Below are 26,107 nucleotides of genomic sequence, written 5' to 3'. Positions count from 1 at the left end.
AACGGACAGCTGCTTGGTGTACAATTACGCTTAGTGTGTGGAAGAATGAGAGAAATATCAAGCATGGAAAGAGATGTACAATCATTTAATATACGAAGTTTGCCGATCCAGTAAAACGCTGGAGTGTTGCATTCAGTTTGTTCATGTAAGTCTAAAAGAAAACGTTTCGCGGTCTAGTGGAATTTTGTCGGTTTGTAACTTATGTGGTCCTTGAGAACTAACAGTGGTGGTAACTTAATGGTAATTAAAAATAACGCTGAATATTTTTCTTTAAAAACAGGAACTTGTTTATAGGTGAAATGTGGTAATCTATGCTGCAATCAATATAACAAATCCTCCCAACAGCAACCGGATCTTGAGTAAAGCAACAAGTCGTGGAAATGAAATGTGCACATATTCAATCGATTTCGATACATTCATCATTGGTCGACAAAAAATCACGAAAATTGAATGTTTGATTATTGTGTGCTAAAATGATTGCTAGTGCTGGAGTTATGCAAATTGCAACGGTAAAAGAATGAGTTGAAGAATATAAAAATGTGTTATGTGGTGAAGTGCAGGTGATATGTTTTACTATCAGATTTCAATTATTTAAAACATAAAGAGTGTCAGCTTATTGGAATAACCGCCGCCATAAAATCATACAACTCGTCTTACTCGCACGTGGCAGAAAGTCTACCCTGTATAAAAGAAACAATTGAAGGCAATAAAAAGTGTTGAACACAATGTATACAATTCATTTGTTCTTCGTTCTACAATTAAGTACAGTGTTACTAACAAGCCAGGTATGTTTGTTTTTCAGTTTGATATATATATATATATATATATATATATATATATATATATATATATATATATATATATATATATATATATATATATATATATATATATATATATATATATATATATATATATATATATATATATATATATATATATATATATATATATATTTGTGTGTATTAGAGATCGTCGGATATACATTTTTTCAAACGCAAACCCGACCCGTACCCGAATCATTGTGAAAAACGTCCCCGATCCGAACAGGAGATTAATTCTGCATAAAATTTAAAAAACGACGAATGTACCATTTCAGCTGAACCGAGAAAAGCGATGTTGAAAAATAATCGCACAATTTAAAATCCTATTTAAAAATTAGTAATTGAAACAACTTCATCTCTTCACTAAATCGTCCAATTTGTATGCGTGCAACGTATCATAGTGACTAATTCACAATTTTCAACTACAAAGATAACTTTTAGGCATAAACGACACTTACGTCGTTTTGTAATTTGATCATGTACGTTGGACAGTATGATAGGTGGTTTTTTTCCTGGTTTACTTGACACATAAGTCGTTTCGCTTCTATTAGTTACGTCGTTTTGCCAAAGTCACAGTGTTCATTCGTCGTTTTGTTACTCCGCGGCCGCGCATACACTTTTGTCAAAACATTGCCAATTGACGAAAGTTGCATTAATGATAATTTTTATTGATTTCGAATACTTCAAATGTGTTGACAGATTTTTTAGTGAATCTATAGTGAATCGAGAAACGGTGTTCGGGTAGTGCGTGTATTAGGACATTCCTAACAAAATGCAATATAAATCTCGGTTTGTTTACTTTTGTTACTTAGGTCATAATGAACATTTTATACAGAATTTTTCTTCCAAACCCGAAGCCGAATCTTTACCGTACCAGAAAAAAGTTCGGAAACCCGAAAAAACCATGAAACCCGACCAATTTTTTTTAACCCGAACCTGACCAATTTTTTTAACCTGAACCCGCCCCTTAACCGTTGAAAATGAAAAAATCGGCACCCGTTCCTAACAAACGTATTTTTTTCTGTACTCGTACCAAAGTTACCATATTCACAGATTTATTTTTGCCTTTTTTGCCACAGATTCTGTGTCACAGAACACAGATTTTATCAAAATTTACAGATTTCAAAAGATTTTTGAAAATATTTAGTAAATTTTCAAAACGTTTTTCACAGATTATGAACGAGAATATGCAACACAACAGATGGTACACAGATTTTAAAATGGCAACTCTGACCCGAAGCCGACCAATACCCGTCGGGTACGGCTTCGGGTACAAATACCCGAAACCCGACCGTCTCTAATATGTATGGGATAAGCCACCAGTTCAAGCCAGTTCAAGGCATCATTAGTGAATGCTAGTTAAGAAGGCCAAAATGGGATTTGAAGACCCGTAGGCTTTAAGCAAAAATATACCATGAACCTGACTGATGAATTGTTTGTAAGGTGCATCTTACTCTTTTCAGACGTTCATGGGGTAGCACATTTAGAATTACATTGAGATACGGAACTTCCTGAAAAAATGGTCTGGAGCAGTTGATGAATATCGAGGACACAACTATTCACGACTTTCATCGGATTTCCATATAAATTATATGGGATATTTTTATAACTTTCATTATGATAACGTCAATTTAGATTTGACGTACACATTAAATAAAGATTATAAGTTTCCATATAATTTCTATGAATTATTTTCTGCATATGATTCATATGACAAATCTAATGAATATAAATAAGATTTCCATTTCAGTATATTCAAACCGATCGCAAAGACGGCAAGCTGAAAGGAAAGTTTTTCTCCAATCTGTTAAACTGAAAAAAAAAGTTTTTCAAAAAAAAATTTTTTATATTAGACTGTGTAACAGTAGTGTGGCATATAAAATCAAAGGGCGTTCCAGTAAACCTTCGACGCTGAAGGTGCAAACAAGGTAGGATCTGTCCTTATTATTGATAGGGATTGGTAACAGGAGACTAGTACCCATTAAGTCACCCTACGTCATTTTGAATGGCTGCTGCTAGCAGCGGCGACTCAGAGGGACGTAGACTTCTGACGTTCATGGACCCAACAAACAAGTTCGGAGAACTAACTTTCCTGTAACTTAACACTCCAAATACCAAGTTGGAACGGTAACTTCGAGCTGTCATAGCTCAGCTGTTTTTACAACCCCGAATTTTGTGAAGTTCGTAGATTGATTCAAAAACTTTGTAGGATGATTGGTAAAGAAAAACCAATGAAAATTTGAATTTTTGAAAAAACAAAAACTAGGGTTGTCTACCCAAAGTTATAATGAAAACTGTAGATAGATAACCTAAGAAAAGGTGAGACTTTTTACAATGATCGTAAATAGCTCGAAATTCAAAGTGATGATCTATATATTTTTACATTCGATTACTAGTGATACCAGCTACAATTTTTGCTCAACTACCATTCCTGGAGAATCAAAAGAAAACATTAAAAAATCGATGAATTTATATGTACATATATATGTATATGTATATGAATTTTTCAGTTTTCATTTTTTTCACATGTTTGTATATAACTCAAAAATTGAAGCGATGACATGTACATTTTTTTGATTCAGCATATTGGAATCATTACCAGAAACAATGTATTGATTACCAAAATTATATATCCGTTCAAAGCATCTCAAGAAATTTTATGACATATATTTTTTTATTATTTTAGTTGGAAATTTATTATGAACAAAATTTACAAAAAAAACTGAATCTTGGATTTCACTGAAAATCTTGGTAAATAACCTAAAACTTTGAAAATAGTTATATTTTTGTATCTAAACAATTTTTATGCACAACCCAAACGCAATTGATAACTACTAAAATTCTGATTTTGTTTTAGGTTTGCCGTAGAATCCCAAAGAAAATAGGTAAAAGATCGGAAATTTTAGAATTTCCGAGTTATATTACATTGCACAGTGGTCCGGATCCACATCTTAGGGGGACAAAAACATTTGTGGCTTAGCCTTATACTTTAGAGCTATGATGTCTTCAAAACAAATGTTCAGTGATGATAAGCCATATGTCGATGTACATGGTATTAGGGTGGCTCTTATTATTAAGGTGATCCAAAACTTATTTTCCGGATGTGTTGAGATAGAGGACTGCATTCTTCGCCAAATGGTGTCCAAGTCTTCCTCTTCAAGTAACGGGAATAACCAATCGCTAATCATGGCGCGGTAGCGCTCGCCATTGACCGGGGCGGCGGCTCCTGCCTCATTTTCGAAGAAAATTGGCCCAATGATGTCGCCAGACCAAAATCCGCACCAAACCGTCACTCTCTGAGGATGCATCGGCTTCTCCGTGAACGTGCGGGTTTTCCATCCCCCAGATGCGACAATTTTGCTTATTAACATACCCGCCGAGATGAAAATATGCCTCATCCGAGAAGATGATTTTTTGGCAAAAATCGGCGTCTTCAAGCTGATCGCAAGCCCAGTTGGCACTATTTTCACGCGTTCCTCAAGCGTATACACAACCATTTTCGTTCAGCGGAAGTTTCTGTCAAATCAGAAGTGACATTAAGGTTACCAATGTCGAAATAACCGCTAGTTTAAAAAAAAGTAACATGGCGGACCCTGTATTTTTGTAACAGTTCGGCTGAAAAGTTCGTATCGTTTAATAGAAACACACATTTTTTTGCCAAAATTCGTTTTTATTATTCAACATAATTGCCATCAGAGGTGATACAGCGATTATAGCGATCTTCCAACTTTTCGATACCATTTTTGTAGTACGATTTGCCCTTTGCCTCAAAATAGGCCTCAGTTTCAGCGATTACCTCTTCATTACTTCTAAATTTTTTACCAGCGAGCATTCTCTTGAGGTCTGTGAACAGGAAAAAGTCACTGGGGGCCAAATCAGGAGAATACGGTGGATGAGAGAGCAATTCGAAGCCCAATTCGTTCAATTTCAGCATGGTTTTCATCGACTTGTGACACGGTGCATTGTCTTGATGAAACAAAACTTTTTTCTTCTTCAAATGAGGCCGTTTTACCTTTTTTCATATATATAAAAAATAAGTATAGAATTCGCTCAAACTTTAGAAAATTTTTTCGAGGCCCGGAGGGCCGAATGACATATACCAATCGATTCAGCTCGACGAACTGAGCAAATGTCTGTGTGTATGTGTGTGTGTCTGTATGTGTGTTGTCAACTAAGAGGTCGAGATCTCAGAGATGGGCCGATTTTAATCAAACTAGTTGCAAATGAAAGGTCTCCCCGTCACCCAAAACGCTATTGAATGGTTTTGAGATCGGATGTTTACTTTTTGAGTTATACGAAGTTTTATGTCAAAATTTTCAGTTTTTCGACAGTATCTGTCACAATTGACCTTGAAAACAGAATATTTTTTCAGATTTAGATTCCGCACGATAATACCTATCCAACAAGCCATAGATTGTTAAAATCCGTCCATTTTTAACGGAGATATCGAAATTTTTGTGTAAGCGACTTTTCCCCCTATTCCAGCAGTGGGAGTTTTGAGCGCTGTATGACAAAGAAATGCTTGTGAGCAACGGAAAACACGATTTTTTATACTGTTACATACAATTGTTTCTAAATACCAAAAAGACAGTGCACAGCATCCTTTTTCATTACATTTAGCCTCGGACCGATTTTAGCACGACTCGTTTTTGGCAACATAATCGTTCGAATATGACATATATAAACCAGATGATGGCAGATTTTTTTTTAATTATATTGTTTTAAACTACTTACAGCAATAAATGCTGGAAGAACATAACATCCATATACCATTCGAATCAGTTCGTCGAGATCAGCAAATGCGTGTGTGACAAATAATTTCACTCAATTTTCTCGGAAAATTTCTTTTCTACAAATTCAGATTCATACGAAAAGTCGTATGCTCTCAAACAAAGTTCCTGCATTATGTTTGGTTCCGACCTCTAGTTCCGGAACTACAGGATGATATATGAAACGAAGTCGAAATTGTGTAACTCATTCTTCTCGTAGATGGCTGAACCGATCAAAGATTCAAACGAAATCTAAGAATCATCTAAGATTCAAATGAAAAGTTTCAAGATTCTATAAAACATCTTACTCTTCAGTCAGATCCAACTTCCGGTTTCGGGGATACAGGGTGATTGTTATAAAAATGTCTATTCCACATAAATTAATCAGGTTTATCGGATTAGCAGATTTGGATAGTCGATAAAAAATATTAAATTTTTTCAGTTTTAGTGGTATTCAGTTGTCGAATCAGAAGGCACCTAAAAATTTAATTCGTGCTTTGATTTCTCAAAGATGTCTTCACTGATTTTCAAATATTTTGAAACAAATGTAAACTATACAGCTACTCAGGTGAATTTATCTGACTTCGATTTTAGAATTCCGGTTCCAGTATAAAATCGTTTCTCAAAGCTCAATAGTTTTCTCAAAAAAAGCCTAATCAAATTTCAGGAACAAAAATTCAAATTAAAACAAACTTATATACAAAATTATTTAATTTTATACATACATACAAAAACTAATTAATTTTATCCAATTATGACTTCCGGTTCTCGAATTACATGATGATGAATTTTTAAAATTCAAACCGATATAGAAGATGACAATCCCGAAAAGCTTCAAAGTTGGACTCAAAACTGTTGTAATTTATTCGTCATATGGCCATACGAATCGGTTTGGGTTATGCTGATTCCTGAATACCGGCTCTGGAAGTACTTTAAATTACCGTAAACTCTAAAATGGAACTTACTTCGACATATCACGGAATGTTTAATCGATTGTCCCACTTCTAGATTCAAATTCGATCCGATTTGCAGTTTCGACATTACAGAATAATGAGTGATAAAAATCTCAAATTGTCGCTTAAAACGAACACCGAAGAATATTCATGCAAAAAACAGATGCGGATTGATAAAAAAAAGGTATCATCTCACTGCTAGGTGGATTAAACACGTTTTTTTTTAAATTTCGTCCTTCAAACGCTCTACTAACGCTATATAATAGTCACTGTTGATGGTTTTTCCCTTTTCAAGGTAGTCGATGAAAATTAAACCATGCGAATCCCAAAATACAGACGCCATAACCTTATCGGCCGATTGTTGAGTCTTTCCACGCTTTGGGTTCGGTTCATCGCGTGCAGTCCACTCAGCTGACTGTCGATTGGACTCCGGAGTGAAGTGATGGAGCCATGTTTTGTCCATTGTTATATATCGACGAAAAAAATCGGTTTTATTTCGATATAACCGCTCCAAACACTGCTCAGAATCATCAATTCGTTGTTGTTTTTGATCGATTGTAAGCTCACGCGGCACCCATTTTGCACAAAGCTTTCTCATATCCAAATATTCGTGAATAGTATGTCCAACACGTTCCTTTGATATCTTTAGGGTGTCAGCTATCTCGATCAACTTCACTTTACGGTCATTGAAAATCATTTTGTGGATTTTTTTCACGTTTTCATCAGTAACAGCCTCTTTTGGACGTCCACTGCGTTCATCGTCTTCGGTGCTCATATGACCAGTACGAAATTTTGCAAACCACTTACGAATTGTTGCTTCGCTCGGTGCAGAGTCTGGATAACACTCATCAAGCCATTTTTTGGTATCGGCTGCACTTGTTTTCATCAAAAAGTAGTGTTTCATCAACACACGAAATTCCTTTTTGCATTTGTTTCACAATAACAAAAGTAGCTTCACTCAAAATGCAATATCTCACAAACTAATAATCAGACAGCTGTCAAATTTATACACGTATCTTTTGAAGGTTGGTACTAACTGGAAATGGTATGGATTTAATTCTAGTAGCGCCCTCTCATAGAAACGATACGAACTTTTCAGCCGATCTGTAATTGGACAAAATATCTAAACAATTGTTAATGCACAACCCAAACGCAATTGATAACTACTAAAATCCTGATTTTGTTTTAGGTTTTCCGTAAAATCTCAAAAAATCGGTAGAAGATCGGAAATTTCGAAATTTATGATATATATTGCGTTCCAACGTTTCTGCAAATCAAAGTGAAAATATTAATCTGTGTTGATTTCCAAAGAGACGTAGAATTTGTTTTTTATTAGTAAAAATAAATTTTGTGACAACCCAAAACTTTTAAATTATTACAATGACTTTGTACAATAAGAAATAGAACGTAAAATTATATCAATTCTATATACTAACCCATGGTAAAAGAAACCAACTACAATTAAAAAAAATATTGCTTGATTTTTGTTTTACTAGCAATTAAGAACAAAAATATACAACTTAGAAAGTTTAACGCTATCCTAAACGGCATCAATTATAATCGATATAATATTAAAATTTAAACATCACAAACTTAATTATTTCGGAATCTATAGAATTCGAAAATCATTTGAAATTTCTACTAGTAAACAATTCAGAAAAAGTAGAATTCCGAATTTAACAAAAAAAATCACACGAAATTAAGTAAAACCTGTTTTATTCACCTAGTGGTGTATTAATGCCTTTCTCATATATCTCTTATTCTCATATAAAAAATGTATTCTTCAAACAATTTTGTTTGATTTTTGAAAAACATTAAAGGTAGTGCATGAACTAGTGTAACCTACAAAATGAAACAGTTCTCAAATCGGTTAGGCCATCTTTCTCAGTGAAGTGAGTTCCACTATTTCAGGTACTTATGAAACTGGAATGTTATCAGAACTAATTGGCTCAGGTGGCATGTTCCCCTAGTTATTTGGAGATTTGTGCCTTGCCGTAGCTCAACTTCCTGATGGGAAGGGAAGGATAAAAGGAACATGGAAGGGAATTGGGTTAGGTGGGAACAAAACATAAAGGTGGCACAAAACATAAAGAAATAAATCGTTCTGCATCCCCGAAAAGATGTTGAACGATCTGCAGGTGCCAACATGCACGATTAATAAAACCTCCAACCACCGAGAGGATTTAAAGATTTTAATTTAATTTAACACTTTATAAGACAAAAATACATTATTTTCATATATAGCTAATAAATGACTTACATGATACAAGTATTTTTCAATGAAAAAACCCAATGTTTGAACATAATTTAAAAATATTAAAAAAATATCTCCTCCGCCTTTTTTATAAACATGCTCGAAAATATTTTCTGTCAAATACAAGAAACGGATTTTTTTTTCGTTTGCTTTAATGTTAAATATAGCAGTTTAAAAATAACCTGTTTTTGAACTAGTTTTGCTCATAATTTCGGTTCAGAAAACGCTACCCGAATGCGCCAGTCATTAAAAAATTGGTTTTAACAAACTCTAAAAGATGTTCAAATATATCTAAAAGACGTCACACTTTTTTTTGGCAATTTTTGACTCCCCATCCTCCCTTTGCCACAGATTGTCATTGTAGCAAAGACCCCTCACCCCTCCTATGTCACGAATTCAAAATAAATAAAATTCATCTCAATACACACTCAATATGTATGACAAACCATATAAATATGAGGGAAAATCGATTTATTACATGCTGTCATTAGATTAAAAAATGTCCCTAAAACTACAAAGCCATCGAAATTATTTTATTAATATTAACTATATAACTTAACAAAAGTATTTGATTGGAATTGATGAAACATTTAAATCATCTGTTTTAATCCTCCTAGGGGTACAAAGATATATTATTATTTTAGCTAAGAAGTAATATTTCCTTAGTGTAACACACAGGACTGAGAAAATATAGATCACTTCTGATCTGATCTTTTCAGGATCAGTTGACCAGTGATCTTTAAATCACATCGATCAAAATCGGTACTGATCTTCCGTCACACAAAATCGGTAGTGATTTTGAGCTAAAATGATTCTTGATCCATGTAAGTTAAATCATTAGATGATTCGATCATCTTTGATCTTGATGGAGGAAAACCACATATGATCAAGATAAGATTTTTCCAAAATCATGGAACATTGTCAATTTTGTATCTTTGGGAAAGGTTCTTTTAACACTCCTTATCAGCAGAGTTGAGGAAAAAACCGATTTCGTTACGGCACGGTTTACGTAATTTCAACATAAATTCTTGTTTGATGCATCCCGTGTTCGATTTCGCAACCGTTGTTTCATTCGCAATAAAATGAATACTAGATTAAGAGAAATAAATGATAGATGAAAGTTTCATGAAAATAATAAGTTTGGATCGTAATCACATTGATATTGTTAATTTGACAGCATTCTCTACGCAATAGCAATGCTCCATGCAAAATTAGTTTAAGAATATATTTCAATAAGTTTGGATCGTAATCACATTGATATTGTTAATTTGACAGCATTCTCTACGCAATAGCAATGCTCCATGCAAAATTAGTTTAAGAATATATTTCACACCACTAGTGATTAGAGCGACAAAAGACTTTGTTTTACTTCCAGCTGGTTGATGCTGATGATGATGTTTATGATGATGCACTATTTTGATAAAACTCAAAAAAACGTTTTTTGACATGAATTTAATTTATGAAAGTAACAGGAGTACAAGGTTTTAGCACACAGCAGGCGCGTTTGAACTGCCATAGCAAAACCTGCACTTCTCCAGGGTAGATGTGAATAGTGAACAAAAATCAAAATAATAACAAATTTTACCAACATATCTTGTCTTGATGTTCCTGTGCTGTCATAGCAATACTTCATATTTTCTTATTATTTCATCAAAGGAATCTGCTTGATAGATTAGACAATATATATTTAGCATCAAGATTTGTTATTATATCTTATTTCGTTATTGATGAGGCATACCAATTTCATTAAGTACAATTGGTCCAGTGATTCCTTTTTCAAATAGAATACAATTGAATAAACTGCATCAGAATCTGATAAGAGAAATTCTTATGATATACTATTCTCAATGCTAGAAAATCAAATTACTGAAAAAATCGTCTTCTATAAATGTTTTGCTCTTGCTTTGATGTTAAAATGGCAGAATTTTATATAAAAAAATTGTTTGAAATTCTTGTACTCTTTGTGTGGTTACTATCCAAATCTGCTTACTACCTATCATTAGATTTCCGAAAGTTAAAAAATCCATTATTCCAAGCGATTTATGCACCCAAACTTATATACATTGACTAAAATTGTCAGTGCATAACTTAAGTTAAACAGTTAGAAGGCATCTTTTTTTTACTCATATAAGGCAAAATTTATTAATTTCGCTAATTTACTCGCCCCTCCGTGCACTTTTGCTGATCACAACAGAAATGATTTCCTGCATAATTCATTACCGAATTTACAAGAAGCTTTTACATTAAAAAAATCCACGTTTTCCTATAGAATGTAAACGCTTATTGTGGAGATTAGCAAAGCAGTATTATAATTAGGTACTTCAAAAATGCGCTCATTGAAAATATTGGACGTCACATTCCAACAACCCTCCTCCCTTCCCCCTGTCACAAAATGTCACGTTTTGTGAAACACTCCCTTCCCCCTTGCGGCGTGACGTCTTTTATGGGTAGCCTCTAATACGAAAAGATAATAATATAAATGCTAGAGCAAAAAATCTGATTTTTTGAGGAACACCCTGAGTTGCTCTTTAAAAATAGCTATAACACTAAAACCGTTGCAGATACTACTATGATGTCTTCAGCAAAGCTGCTCGATATAAGTTTATCTACAATTTTGCCGAAGAATGCAGTCCTCTATCTCAACACATCCGGAAAATAAGTTTTGGATCACCTTAATAATAAGAGCCACCCTAATACCATGTACATCGACATATGTCTTATCATCACTGAACATTTGTTTTGAAGACATCATAGCTCTAAAGTATAAGGTTAGGCCACAAATGTTTTTGTCCCCCTAAGATGTGGATCCGGACCACTGTGCAATGCAATATAACTCGGAAATTCTAAAATTTCCTACCTTTTACCTATTTTTTGGGATTCTACGGCAAACCTGAAACAAAATCAGAATTTTAGTAGTTATCAATGGCGTTTGGGTTGTGCATAAAAATTGTTTAGATCTTTTGTCCAATACAAAAATATAACTATGTTCAAAGTTTTAGGTTATTTACCAAGATTTTCAGTGAAATCCAAGATTCAGTTTTTTTGTAAATTTTGTTCATAATAAATTTCCAACTAAAATAATAAAAAAATATATGTCATAAAATTTAAAAGTTTTGATTTGATTTTGTTTGGAAAAATTTTGTATTTGTACCAAATTTCTTGAGATTCTTTGAACGGATATATAATTTTGGTGATCAATACATTGTTTCTGGTAATGATTCCAATATTCTGAATCAAAAAAATGTACATGTCATCGCTTTAATTTTTGAGTTCTATACAAACATGTGAAAAAAATGAAAAATTCATATATATTTATAAATTCATCGATTTTTTAGTGTTTTCTTTTGATTGTGCAGGAATGGTAGTTCAGCGAAAATTGTAGCTGGTATCACTAGCAATCGAATCGATGAATTGAATTTCGAGATATTTACGATCATTGTAAAAAGTCTCACCTTTTCTTAGGTCATCTATCTACAGTTTCCATTATAACTTTGGGTAGACAACCCTATTTTGCCTTTCTCATATAGAAAGGCTATGCAATCACTGTGAAAATCGACTTTTTAACCGAGGCCCGGAGGGCCGAATGTCATATACCATTCGACTCAGCTCGACGAACTGAACAAATGTCTGTGTGTGTGTGTGTGTATGTGTGTGTGTATGTAACAAAAATATGCACTCACTTTTCTCAGAGATGGCCAAACCGATTTTCACAAACAAAGATTCAAATGAAAGGTCTCATAGTCCCATAGCCTGCTATTGAATTTCATTCCGATCCGAATTCCGGTTCCGGAGATATAGATAATGTACCAAAAAAGTGAAAAAAATATGCACTCACTTTTTTCAGAGATGGCTGAACCGATTTTCACAAACTAAAATTCAAATAAAAGGTATTATGGTCCCATAGCTTGCTATTGAATTTCGTTTGAATGTGACTTCCGGTTCCGGAGTTATATGGTAATATGTGAAAATTTGAGAAAAAGTTTACACTCAATTATCTCTGGAACAACTCAACCGATTTTCGCAAACTTAGATTCAAATGAAAGGTCTTATAATATCCTAAAAGTTTGAGGAACATTTTATCTGGATCCGACTTCCGGTTCCGGAACTAAAGCGTGATAAGTGGAAAATTACCAATTTTATTAGTATTTTTCCACGAACGATGGTTAAAAACAGGTACAAATCTCATAAAACTGTCTGATAAATTCTTCTAGTTTGAAGAGCTTGTTAGTTTGTGGGCATAAAAACTTAATTCGGCACTACTGGTCCCCTCTTTTCCTGTTCCGAGAGCACCGAAAGTGGAGAAGAAAAACTCCTAAAACTAAATTAACTTCGATTTCTCTGCGATGCTTGAACCGATTTTCACAAATCTTGATTTGTATTGAAGTTTATACTGTCTTTAAACCTACTGTGAAATTTCATCCGGATCCGACTTCCGGTTCCGCAGTTACAGGGCGATGAGTGTCAAAGTTTTCAAATCGCCATATAGAGTGACAATATGTACAACACCGAAAGAAGAAGAAAACACAAAACGAACAAGGCGTGCTTACGTACACGTTGTGTAGTGATGTCAATAATAATAATAACAATCCTACTACATGTTTCATGCTGCTGATTCATGCTGTTTAGCACGCAGTAGTAACAGAAACGCAGGTTCGTTTCGTTAGATTTAGTTTAATTGGTTTAAACGAAATAGAGCATGAGATAGTAAGTATAAGTTTAACTACGTTCAAAACTGTTCCAATTTGTAGGTCATATTTGTTGGTAGCAAACGAACCAACTTCGGCTATTCCGTTCATCTGAATCCGGTTTCGGGAGAATTGGAAATTGTGATTAGAAACTGCAAAAAGGATCTCACTCACTTTTCTTGGAGATGGCCGAATAGATTTTCACAAACTTATAGGTTCAAAAGAAAAGTCTTACAGTTTCATACGGAATTCCTTAATTTGTTGTGGATACTACTTTCGGTTCCGGAACTACAGGTTAAACAGGATTTATAGAGTTTGTGAGATTAGATCCGAACAAATTATCCTATTCCTATTCAATAAACAGTTGTTTTTGCGAATTTCACGGTTATATTCATGATGTAATGAGTAATATGAGAAAGGCATCATTACACCACTAGGTGGATTAAAATAGGTTTTCGTTTTTATTTTCATTGCATTTTATTTCTGGAAGTAGTAAGTTTCCAATGGTGAAAAACTTTTGAAGATCGGTTGACTAACAACAAAGTTATGACTCGGTAAAGTTGAAGTTCTCAATATCCGATTCGCGATGCAGGTGCCGCATGAATGCAAATAGGGCATATTTTGAGCTTGAAAACAAAACTTGGAACGAAAAAAATCAGATTTTCATTAGTTTTTTTTAAACGATCGACAATAATGATATACTTAAAATAATCTTCAAACTTCACAAAATTCGAAGGTGTAAAATTTAACGAAACTGGTCATGTAACAACTGAGCTATGATAGCTCGAAGTTACCGTTCCAACTTTTTTTGAAGCTTGGTGACTTGGTGGTTTTTCAAATTTTGAGAAAACTTAATTTTTGAGTTGTTTGTAGTTATCTCACACTGTTCAAAATATTATCCTAAATTCCTGATCATATTTTTGATGAAATAGTGAAGGAATTATGTTGCTGCCATTAATACAAGTCGATATATTCACGATTAAGTTCTGCTCATTCTTCCATATGGCTAATTTTGAAAAGGCGTCCCATAATAAAGTAAGTCGTATTCACGACAAAAGATGTTCTAGCGGAGATTCTCAGCCAGGGAGTAATTCGAATACAGCGAATAAAACGAGGTGAAGGTGGGAAAAGAGTAAATAAGGCATGGTGGGGCAAGTGTGCCATGCTAAGAATTTTCGTGTTTCTACAATAAATTAACGCCTGATTTTGATTATTGATACGTTTATGAAATACTTTCAGGAAAAATGTATTCTTCGATAGCCCAAAAAGCATTATTTATAAACAAAACAATACGGTAATCAATACATGTAATTTTCGGATGCTTGTTGAGCAGCTCAATATTTTCAGTGCGGGGCATAAGTGCCCTCTATGTGGGGCAGATCCGCCACCCTAACAATAATTACATTTTCTCTGTAATTTAATTAGATTTCCTCTACTGTACTGCTTTCCTTAATACAACCAATAAGATTCACTTTTATATTTGATATCACATGTACTAAGAAAATCATCATCATTTACTTCTCTAAAGTTTTCCGCGGAATGTCGAATTCTTCAGCCGCCTTTCGAATTGTTGAACCACCAATTGCAGCAAGCATGGTTGTGTTTGACAATTTTTTACGCGAAAAACCCCTCTTGTATGTCCGTACCATCGTTCACAATCTGCTTTTATTGAATGTTTCAACACTAATCGACTATGAGGTTAGGTTTGTTCATCATCTGTTTTGGCACACTTGCCCCATAGCAATATCACGAACCCCGTTATGAACCGATTGCAAAATCATGGTACTATGTTACTAATAATTCAATTATCGATATTCATTTTTTAACAAATATTCAACTAAAAGGTATACCCATGATCTGACATTAAAATGAAACCCTAGCAAATGGAAAACAATTGAAAAACTCTTATTTTATAAGATCTCGTTCTCATATTATATGTGTTTCCTAATTACAAGATTTGGTTTGTTTGGAATTCACGACCAAATAAATAAATGAGACAAATAGATGCAATATAAACTTATATCGTGAATATTCAATGAACAAACCCAAATGTGTTTATTTATGATAAATGTTCATTCTATGTGAAAATGGTGGGGGTGACACACTTGCCCCTCTGGCAGTCTTGCCCCACCTTCCCATACACCAGCATTAATTCTTACGTTCTGCAAGACAACGTACCCAAAACACATAAATACCGGTCTGTTACATATATCGACTCGCCCATACTTTCCGAATCCAATGCTTTGTTATAATCGCTTTAATTACGGCCATACTCGTATGCGATGCCCAAGCCCAAACCGTTGCTTCAACTGTTCTGGTGAGCAGCATGAAGAGGAAGAATTTAATGAAGCACCATTTTGTCGAAACTGCTAAGGAGATCATCGCCCAATGAACCGTAAATGTCCGGTGTACAACATAAGTAGCAAATGTATCTTATTGAAATTTCAAGAGGTTCTACAATTGTTTTAGAATTGTTTTTTGTAATAGATATGTTCAGAAAGATTTTTAAATATATTAAAATGGGTTGTGCAATTTATCACTGTTAAGTTTTACAATACTACCGAAAAAATCACTATAGAACAATTTTAAGTACATCTAACACAATTGTGCAGCAAATCACCAACTTACCCGCGTTGCACTAGTAGTTAAAAGAGCTCTGCATACGAGCCGGTGTTCCGCAGGGTTCGAGCGTAGCTCCAATCTTGTATAATATTTTCATTTCTGATGTTCCAAATCTACCCGTTGGTTGTCAGAAATCGCTATTCTGTGACGACACAAGTCTGTTAGCCACAGGTAGAAAACTAAGAGTGATCTGCAGTCGCCTACAAAGAAGTTTAAATATTTTCAGTGATTATCTGTCAAAATGGAAAATTGAACCAAATGCAGCAAAACCGCAATTAATTATCTTTCCTCATAAGCCAAGAGCTTCTTTTCTTAAACCAAACAATAATCACATTCTCAAATTGAATGGCTTGCAATTGACATGGTCTGATCAAGCTAAATACTTAGGTTTAACGTATGACAAAAAACTCACTTTCAAGGGTCACATTGAAGGAATCCAGGCAAAGTGTAATAAATATATTAAATGTTTATATCCTCTTATGAACAGAAATTCTAAGCTCTTTCTAAAAAAACAAATTGTTAATTTATAAACAAATTTTCAGACCAGCCATGCTTTATGCAGTACTAATTTGGTCAAGTTGTTGTTCCACCAGGAAGAAAACGCTTCAAAGGATTCATAATAAAATTCTGAAAATGATTTTGAAGCGTCCTCCCTGGTTTAGTACAAATGAGTTACACAGACTCACAAATATAGAGCCATTAGATGTAGTGTCACATAATATTATAAGCATATTCCGACAAAAATCGATGCAATCTTCAATTGAATCGATTCGCTCTCTGTATTAGTTAGTAAGTTAGTAGATAAGTTCCTTTTCCCCATTACACAATACAAGTAGGTGTAGAATTTTCCCTACACAAAAATCTCAGAATTACGGAAGCAAATAATGTCCTCATGGTAACAACAAAATCATATATATAATAGGGCTGAAAAGTCACCACTTGTGGCTGAACACCCAATTTAAACATTAATAATTCAATTTTAACTCATATTCCAATAAATAGTTATTTTAGAAAAAAAAGCTCTGCTATAATGTTCACATCGTCATGTAACTAAATTCAATTGTTCAATTGTTCAACTTATCAAAAATTTCCCAAAATCTGTCATAATTGTATCAGACTCAATATATACCGAAATGACTTTATATCTCTAGTGAAATTATATTCTCCGCAAGGCAAAAAATGATAAACCGAATTGAAAACCTTGCAGTAAAAACTATTTTGCTGTCAAGTACGCATAGTCTTGACTGCCTCACGAAATTTAAGGTCAGTGTGTGCAGTTTTTTTTTTCATTTTTAGAAAAACAATTCGAAACTGGCAAATAAGTTGTACCAGATTTATCTACTTGAAATGAACGCGAAACTTGCCGACATGAAAATATTATCATAAAAGTTTTAGAAATACAGCATTACATACGCAATAAAAACAAAAATCAATCAGATAATTTGTATTTGGTTTTCATCTCGCGAAAAAAAATGAACAGACCTGACATCACTTTTCAAAGCTATTGAACGAATATTTAAGTTCATCATAGTTACTCTCATAGTTATATATGACCGCTTGAGCAACTTGTTCTTGCAATTACAGCACATTGGCTCACCGAAATAATACCTACAGTGCGTATCACAAATGTCGGGTTCACTAAGATGAATGACTAAACTGTATTGTTGTTTAAGTCAACTAGTTTCATTAAAATAAAAACAACTATTTTCATAAAAATAAAAACAAAAATTTCTGTTTTCAATATTTACATGTTTATTTTATTTTCATTTAGGTAAAATGAATCATTACGTGGGTGAACCATTTTCTTTTCAACACACTGATACCTTCGTGGCCTTATTAGAAAATATTGAAGAAAAGTTCATTTCAAGAAAGAAACAAGCATCAATATGATTAAAATCGTCTGAAAAGTTGTATAAATGTTTGATAGCTTTCTTATGCATATTTTAAAAACTATCCCGATAGATTGTTATTTTCATAGAAATTGATGTGCAATTATCAAAACACGTACATTCAAAGGCGCTTGAAAATTTCAGGCGTTCGAACCCATGTTTCACAATAAAAATGCGGTTCGTTGTCAATTTTCAGTTTACTAAAACATAAAAATCAACTCTACAATATGTAGTATTAACATTTATTTATGTGCACAATATTTTTAAAGTTCCATGTTTGTGTTACAGTTGTATTGAAAATCAAATGTGAAACTTGTTCATTAGAAATTATGTTTTCTGTTTTTGTAGACATCAAATCAATTCTTGTTTACATTACAATTTCTAATGAACAAGTTTCACATTTGATTTTCAATACAACTGTAACACAAACTTGGAACTTTAAAAATATTGTGCACATAAATAAATGTTAATACTACATATTGTAGAGTTGATTTTTATGTTTTAGTAAATTGAAAATTGACAACGAACTGCATTTTTATTGTGAAGAAGGAAGAAGGAAGTCGAAATCGTTAAAATAAAGGTTCGCGAAAACATAACATTCCAAGAAGCTAGAAAGAGTGCAGAATAACAGACTCAGGGAAGCTACGCACAGGCTACGGTACTTCCATCAAGGATCGAAAAGAAACTGAAGAAAATGGAACTAACTATGAAACAAAAAGACGAACAAATGATGGTATACATCCAGCAACTTAAGCATTAAACAGTCCCTCAAGAAAAATCTTTTCACAGCAAAGAACAAAACATAACGCCAGCAATATTATGACCAGTAACAAGATCAAGGAATAACTCTCCAGCCATTCAAGAAACAAAACGCGGAAGACCACCTAAACAAAACATGAACATAACAAAAAAAAAAACACAAACGTATACAGATAGCCAAAGTCCTCCCCCGAAGAAAACAGCTACAATCACGCTAGACACAAGCCCGATGACATATTCGGATGAAGAGATCGCAAGCACAGACGGCTGAAAGAACTATCCGGGACGTACAACCCCTACCCATTGATAGTGATTTTACCTCTGTTACCGACGATAGCAACAAATGCAACAAGAAAACAACCAACTGAATATATTGGAAGCACTCTCAACACCATGGTACGGAACACCTGCAAAACTACACGAAGCACTTCCCCAGTACCGACTGCTGTCGGCAAGTTTTTTTCATCGTAATCTTAGTGTAGTTTACCCGACAGTGGTTGTTACTGTGGGGCAAGTTGTCCCACAGGTTAGTCAACCCATCCAAAACTGCATATCAGGTACTGCCTCGCCCAATATATTTCCAGATAATTCTGACATTAATAGCAACACTTCAGACTCCAATGGCTACAACTTCATCACAGATTCACCGATAATGATACCTCATGACCAAATACAAAGAAACAATTCCTCACAAAGTCTTTCCCCAGTGCCGGCCATTGCCGGTAGTTCTTCCGAAAGTAGTGTAGTTTTGACAGTGGCTGGTACTGTGGGACAAGATGTCTCACAGGTCAGTGCTTCCCTACATCGACCCCTACAGGAACATACTGCTGTTCCACTCTCCGTTGCAGATACAATGACAAAGGAATCCCGATATGGGGAAGAAGAGTTGAAAGTAGCTTCCCCATTTCCTCTAGGGGAAGGGATCGATCGGGGGGGAAAAAGCTCTCCCTATCCCCCGGATATATAGCTTTTGCAATTCTCCTCCCGACTTTCTACCGCTGAAACTTCAAGTCCAATACAAATGCGAAGCCTCTCGCCTGACAAAACTTCACCGTTTGATAAAACGAAAGCAGAAGCATCACCAAATAGGCGGACGGAATCTGCACAAAGCTTTTCCCCAGTGCTGGCCGCTGTCAGTTAATCGGAAGAGAGTAGTGTAAAAGGTTTGACAGCGACTGGCACTGTGGGACAAAATGTCCTAGATGTTAGTCCTACTTTCCGTTCTACAAGAATGGATAATGCCGTGGCACCAATCTCATTCTCAGATTTCGTTATGACGTCCCGGGTTGGGGAAGAAGAGATGAAAGTAGCTTCCCCACTTCCATCATTGGAAGGGATCGATTGGGGGGAAAAGGGCTGTCCCTACCCCGCGGATATACAGCCCTTGCAAATCTCCTCCCGACTTTTCATCGGTGAATCATCGCCTCCTAGTTGAAGCATAACGTACAGAGAATCTATTGCATTACCATCATCTTCAGCAACCCAAAACAACATCAACGGCTGCTTTGCTCTACAATGGAATCTGCGTGGACTGCGAGCAAACATAAACGAGCTAAAACTGCTAATTTCGGAATACAATCCTTGTATTGTAGCACTTCAAGAATCCAAAGCAAAAGAAGCAGTAATACGAGAACACTTCAATTACACATTTCTCCTTGAATCAAATAGCGGAAACTACTGGCAGCACGGCGTCGGTCTTACCATTTGAGATGGGACCCCCTTCGAGCGAGTACAAATCGAAACAAGTCTACCACTGGTTGCGGTGTGAATTCACAAACCAATCCAAGCCACCATTGTAGGACATCTATATACATCCCGCCAAATAACCAACATTGTCAACCCGCTTTGAACGATCTCTTCGATAAACTAGAAGGTCCAGTGATGTTTCTTGGGGACTTTAACGCCCACCACGCCCAAATTGACGAGACAATTCGTAATCCTCAATAACCGCGCTCTTACCCGCATTGATCCAAGCACTGGTAACTCTTCATCTATAGATGTTTTCTTCTGCTCAAAAAATTTTGCCCACAAATTCCTCTGACGAATATTGGCGGATACATACGGCAGTGACCACTTCCCGATAGCAATCTACATCCCCAGTTGATCGTATTCACCTCCAACGCGATGGAAGTAGTTTTTCGATCAAGCAGACTGGCCTAAATTCAAACAAATAACATTCAACTTAATTCGTTCGGACATCGAGTGGGATTTTGAAAGCTTTACAGAGAAGATAATTGAAGCAGCCACTAAGAGCATACCACGATATAGCGGTCAAACAGATTCAAAAGCATTTCCGTGGTGGTGCCCTGAAGCAAAAGAAGCTATAAAGGCACGAAGAAAACAACTCCGAAGTTTTCGACGCATGTCAAATCCGATCCTGAAAGATCCACGACGTTAAGATTATTGCAAGAAGCTAGAGCAAAAAAAAGGAAAGTGATAAAAATTGTTAAACAAAAGTCATGGGAGGAATTTGTGGAGAAAATATCATCGAGCAGTACAATATGTGAGCTGTGGCGCACAGTAAACACCTTGCGCTTCGGACGTAAGAAGCATACACTAGTACTCAAGCGAGCGGACGGTTTCACGGATAACCCTTACGAGGTAGCAGAAGAATTGGCGACATTATAACGACAAATCAGCGACATCAAATTACCTGCCAGCTTTCCAAAAAACGAAGCAAAAAGCCGAACGGCAGCACTTCGATTTCCCAAATGATTCTGAAGATATGAATAACGTAGATATAACCATCGATGAGCTGTTGTGGGTACTCGATTAAGGGAAGAGTTTCTCAACAGGGCCAGATTTGATCGGGTATCCCATGCTTCAGCGACTTCCATTTTTCGTACAACCATCCTCCTTGAGGTTCTAAACAAAATCTGGCGTATTGGCGAATATCCGAACTGTTGGCGTACCGCAATCATTGTACCCTTTCCGAAGCTTAACTGTGAGGATTCCGGACCCGCAGCATTTCGACCCATATCGCTCACCAGCTGCCTGGCAAGACTACTAGAACGCATCGTTAATCGTCGTCTTATTACGGAACTAGAAGCTTGTGGGCGACTCGATAAACGACAACACGCTTTCCGTGCTGGTCGAGGCGCTGAAACATCTGGCTGAACTAGATCGATCACTTCCAAAGGCTCACGAACACAGCCTGATAGCACTTAATCTCTCAAAAGTCTACGATACTACTTGGCGACATGGAATTCTTCGCACTTTGACATCTTATAGAATCCGCGGTCGAATGATGAAAACGCTTCGAAGTTTTTTATCTGGCCGTATGTTTCAAGTGTGTGCAAGAGGAAAACTCTCCAGTGTGTTCAATCTGGAAAATGGTGTCCCCCAAGGCTCAGTATTATCAGTAGTACTATTTCTCGTTGAAATACCTATATTCAAATTAATGCCGATGGGAGTAGAAATAATACTGTACGCAGATGATATCCTTCTCGTCGTCCGTGGAATCAAAAAGGAAACACTGCATCGGAAATTGCAATCAGCAGTCATGACTGTCGATAGGTGCACAAAAGAGTCGGTTTCGCAATATCTGCCTCGAAATCATCTATCTTTTATAGCAGCCCAAACGCACTGCGCAACCCTACTCGCAACATAACCATCGATCGTGTTACCATTCCTTATACAAATCAGTTGCGTGTTCTCGGTTTCACCCTAGACCGCACACTGAACTTCAAGACTCACTGCAAATTAGTGAAGAAAGCATGCACAACCAGACTAACACTAATGAAGCACAACCAGACTAACACTAATGAGGGGCCAACATTCTGCGTGGAAAGCGTACTACATTATTACATATCGGTTCTGCATTAATTTCGTCAAAACTATTATACGGTATAGGTCAATTAGCCGATGTGGTGAAACCACCCTACAAATACTAACTCCCGTTTACAACCAGATGATTCGCTTTGCTACTCGTGCCTTCGTTACAAGCCCCATACAGTCAATAATGGCCGAGGCTGGCGTATTGTCATTCGATTTACTAACCGCACACCCCCTCACTCGTACCGCCATGCGTATCCTGCAAAAAGACTCAAACAATGTCAACCTCCCTCTGATAGAAACATCACATCGACAAATTGAGGAACTGACTGGTACTTCCCCATCCATGATAACACAACTTGTGAGACAGATCGATCGATGGTGGCACACATCTAAACCATCGATTCTGTGGGACGTCAAGAAAGCTGTAAGATCTGGTGATCCTCTCGAAAAAGTTAGTCCAATTGTCCAAAACCTTCTGACAACCGACTGCGTGAATCAACCGTATTTTATACTGCCGGCTCTAAAAGTTACGAAACTGTAGGTGCCGGTTCATATGGTAACGGAATTACACGAACATATAGTTTACCAAAGCACTGCAGTGTCTTCTCCGCAGAAGCATACGCCATCAAGGGCATTTCCTCATATTCCAAGTCGTAGGGAAGGGATACATTGTGTGTAAATAATGAATATTCAATTGCGGTGTGAAATGCTTCATTTTTCCATAATGGCAGGTTTGATGTATTCACACAAAAGTCTTCTGTGCAATTTGTGAAAAGAAGGTCTAAATATGCGTTTTGTTGATTTTTTACGGAGTTTACTTGATGTAGGCCAAAATTAGAAATTTTGTCGAAAAAGTAGTGCAATGTTTCGTTTTCTCCTACGACTGGAAGTAAGATTGATTCATTTTCAATGTCAGAAATGAAGTCCGCGTTACGTTGATTGAAGTCGCCAAAAATATGAAGCTTTACTTTAGGTTCCATATTCGAAATAATTGTGTCTAAAGATTGAAAGAACAATTCAAACGTGACTCTGTTCGCATTTTCGGGTGGGAAGTAGACAGAGCAGTAAATATGTTTTTCTCCCAATATTGAGACTTTGACCCATACATGCTCAAATTCTTTATATTTAGGAGTAATAATTCAGAAGTAAAGCAAGAGTTTATGGCTATGAGGACTCGACCTCCAGATTTTTTCTGACAGAGAGATAAATTTCGGTCGTGCCGAAACACGTTAAATTATTTCCAAATACTTCTTCGCTTCTAACACTTTCATCCCAGCTGCTTTCAGTTCCAAGGATTACGTCGAAAAAGGAGGTTATTAAATGAATTTCTCTCATTTTGGCCGCTGTCGCATGCTTGAATTTCCTCCTCTGTTTCTAAAGTTGTGCTGTCCAGTTCAGGAGTACAGTCCAATAGTTCTTCTTGTAGGCTTGGATGGGCGAATTTCTTTTCTGGCCTTGGGTTAGAGAATTCTGACGATAAAAATTTGACTTCGTCCATAATTTGGTAGACGATTTTGTTCGTGTCTATGTAGATATTACTAGCGTCAGCATCGATTCTTGTTTCGAATTCGTCAAATTTGTGAAGAAGTACTGCGGTGCATTTTTCGATTGCCGACTGCGCATTAATTGCCAGTGTATTATTTGATTTACCCAAATCTTCAGGCAAGAGATTCGGGAATACTTATAGTTTCTGATAGCTTAGAGAATTCCAGTGATATTTTTTTCTTGGTTGCAGTATTAATGTGGTTTATTTTGGTCAGTTCCGTTTGAATATCGGTCAATAATGACTCGATATGATTAAATGATTCAATCGATATGGCCGTGGTTTTCAGGTACTGAATAAGGGCCTGATTGGAGTCTGACTGGACCTTAATACTGTCCGTTAATTTGTTCTGCTGGCGTATGAGTTCCTTCAAATTGTATTGTTCGTAATAGTCCTCCTGACATTCGATGCATAAAGGAAGCATGAATGTACGCAGCAGTTGTTCATTATTTCGCTGAACGCCAATACAGGAGGAGTGAAATTTCCTTCAGCAGGTTCCACTGCAATTCCAAAGAGAACGATTATCGTTCAGTGCACAGTTGACGACACCGCACTTTCCCGTACTGCACTAGGCGATACGATAAAAAAAATATACACGCGACAAGGTTGTCGGAAGAAAATAAAAATATATGTGCAATTTAAGCACTACGCGACGCGGGTCAAGAAATGTAAAAGTAAATAATAAATAATTTGCGCGCGCGGGTTTGTGGCACAATGCCCAAAAAGCACCCGTTCACTCGGGCGGTTGAAATGACAATGACAATCCCAGCAGAAGACAATGTAGTATACACAATGACGTCATTACGTAAACTTTGGAATCATCAATGGTTTACCAACCGGACATCTGAACTGCGAGAAGTCAAATTCGAACTCTAGCATAAATTGTAATGAACTCGTATAATTTGTAATGTAATAATGTAAAATATTGTTAATAAAAAACTAACAATTATTATTATTATTAATATTATTATTATTATTTATTTATTTGTTTTATTGATTTTATTCATTTTATTTGGAACAGGAAAAAGCCCAAATGGAGCTGAAATATTACAATCTCTCACTCCAGCAGGCATAAAACCTCCTCATCGTTTATATCAACAGATTACAACGATCCAACAGATACATGTATATACTACTGTAATACTATCAATTAAAACTAACCCTATAGTAGATAATTTCAATGTGTTGTTTGATACGTATAGTTAAAAATTTGGTTGAAACAGTTATTTTTAGTGATAGTGCAGATATGGCAAGTGTGTGTTTAGTAGTGATAGTGCTATTATTTGAATAATTTTGATCCGCGAATCTAAAAATGCTCAAGCGGCGGAAACTGATAATTTACCGCCCCAAAATTCAACGATGTTAACCTGTTAACCGATCGAAGCGCCGTCTGCATGTCAATGTCGGTGTTGTAGGATTTCTATGGAATGTGTGAAAGTTTGCAAGTCGATCGTGTCATTCAGACTGAAGGTCTAGTGTTTGTTTTGTAAAGGACCCATTCGCGAGTGTTTTTACTTTATTCTTTCAGTGGTCGTATTTCATCTCGCGTTGTTGACAGCAGAGCGAGTGGGAGAAAAGCGATACTGGTGAGATCGTTCCTTGGAGATATTTTATATTTTTCTTACTTTTTATATTTCTCCTGAGTATCGAAAATCAGTTTTGTTGAAATCATATTGTTTACCAAAACATATCCGGATCTCTTTCCTTCTCTGCTAACAAATCTCCTATCCCGTGATGCTAGTGGAGATACAGTGGTACCCGCGGTCTCTAGAAACAACTAGTATCGGACTAACTATCCCTTCCTTTCCCTCAGTTGCACAGCTTTTGGTCGTAGCCAGCGTCGTTATTGATCATTTAATAAAAAGTTGGGAGTGAGTGGGTATGTACTGTATGTACTAATTTCTGGGTCTAGTCCTTCGTCAAAGGGCGTCATTTGTTCCGAAAATTTGGCTGGTAAAATTTGTTCGTACTTTCGCGTACTTGTTGTAAGCGACGTGTCCGCTCACTGGACAGATAGTTTCGATATGCGTCG

General features: G+C 35.9%; 1 protein-coding gene across 5 annotated transcripts in view; it reads left to right on the top strand.

Moving 5' to 3' along the window:
- Positions 1–26,107, top strand: part of LOC131436956 (neurogenic locus protein delta) — a 250,535-nt gene continuing 224,428 nt past the window's right edge. Inside the window, exons 1-2 of one of the 5 annotated variants that reach the window (XM_058605963.1) lie at positions 1–190; positions 281–785. In XM_058605963.1, the coding sequence (XP_058461946.1) occupies positions 726–785 (60 nt within the window). In that variant the 5' untranslated portion in view covers positions 1–190; positions 281–725. Of the gene's footprint in view, positions 786–26,107 lie in introns of all 5 variants that reach the window. The other 4 variants (XM_058605962.1, XM_058605961.1, XM_058605964.1 and 1 more) reach the window with 4 other exon arrangements.

This window comes from Malaya genurostris, chromosome 3 (assembly GCF_030247185.1).
Source record: "Malaya genurostris strain Urasoe2022 chromosome 3, Malgen_1.1, whole genome shotgun sequence".
Taxonomy (NCBI): domain Eukaryota; kingdom Metazoa; phylum Arthropoda; class Insecta; order Diptera; family Culicidae; genus Malaya; species Malaya genurostris.
This window is presented reverse-complemented; position numbering and strand designations above follow the sequence as displayed.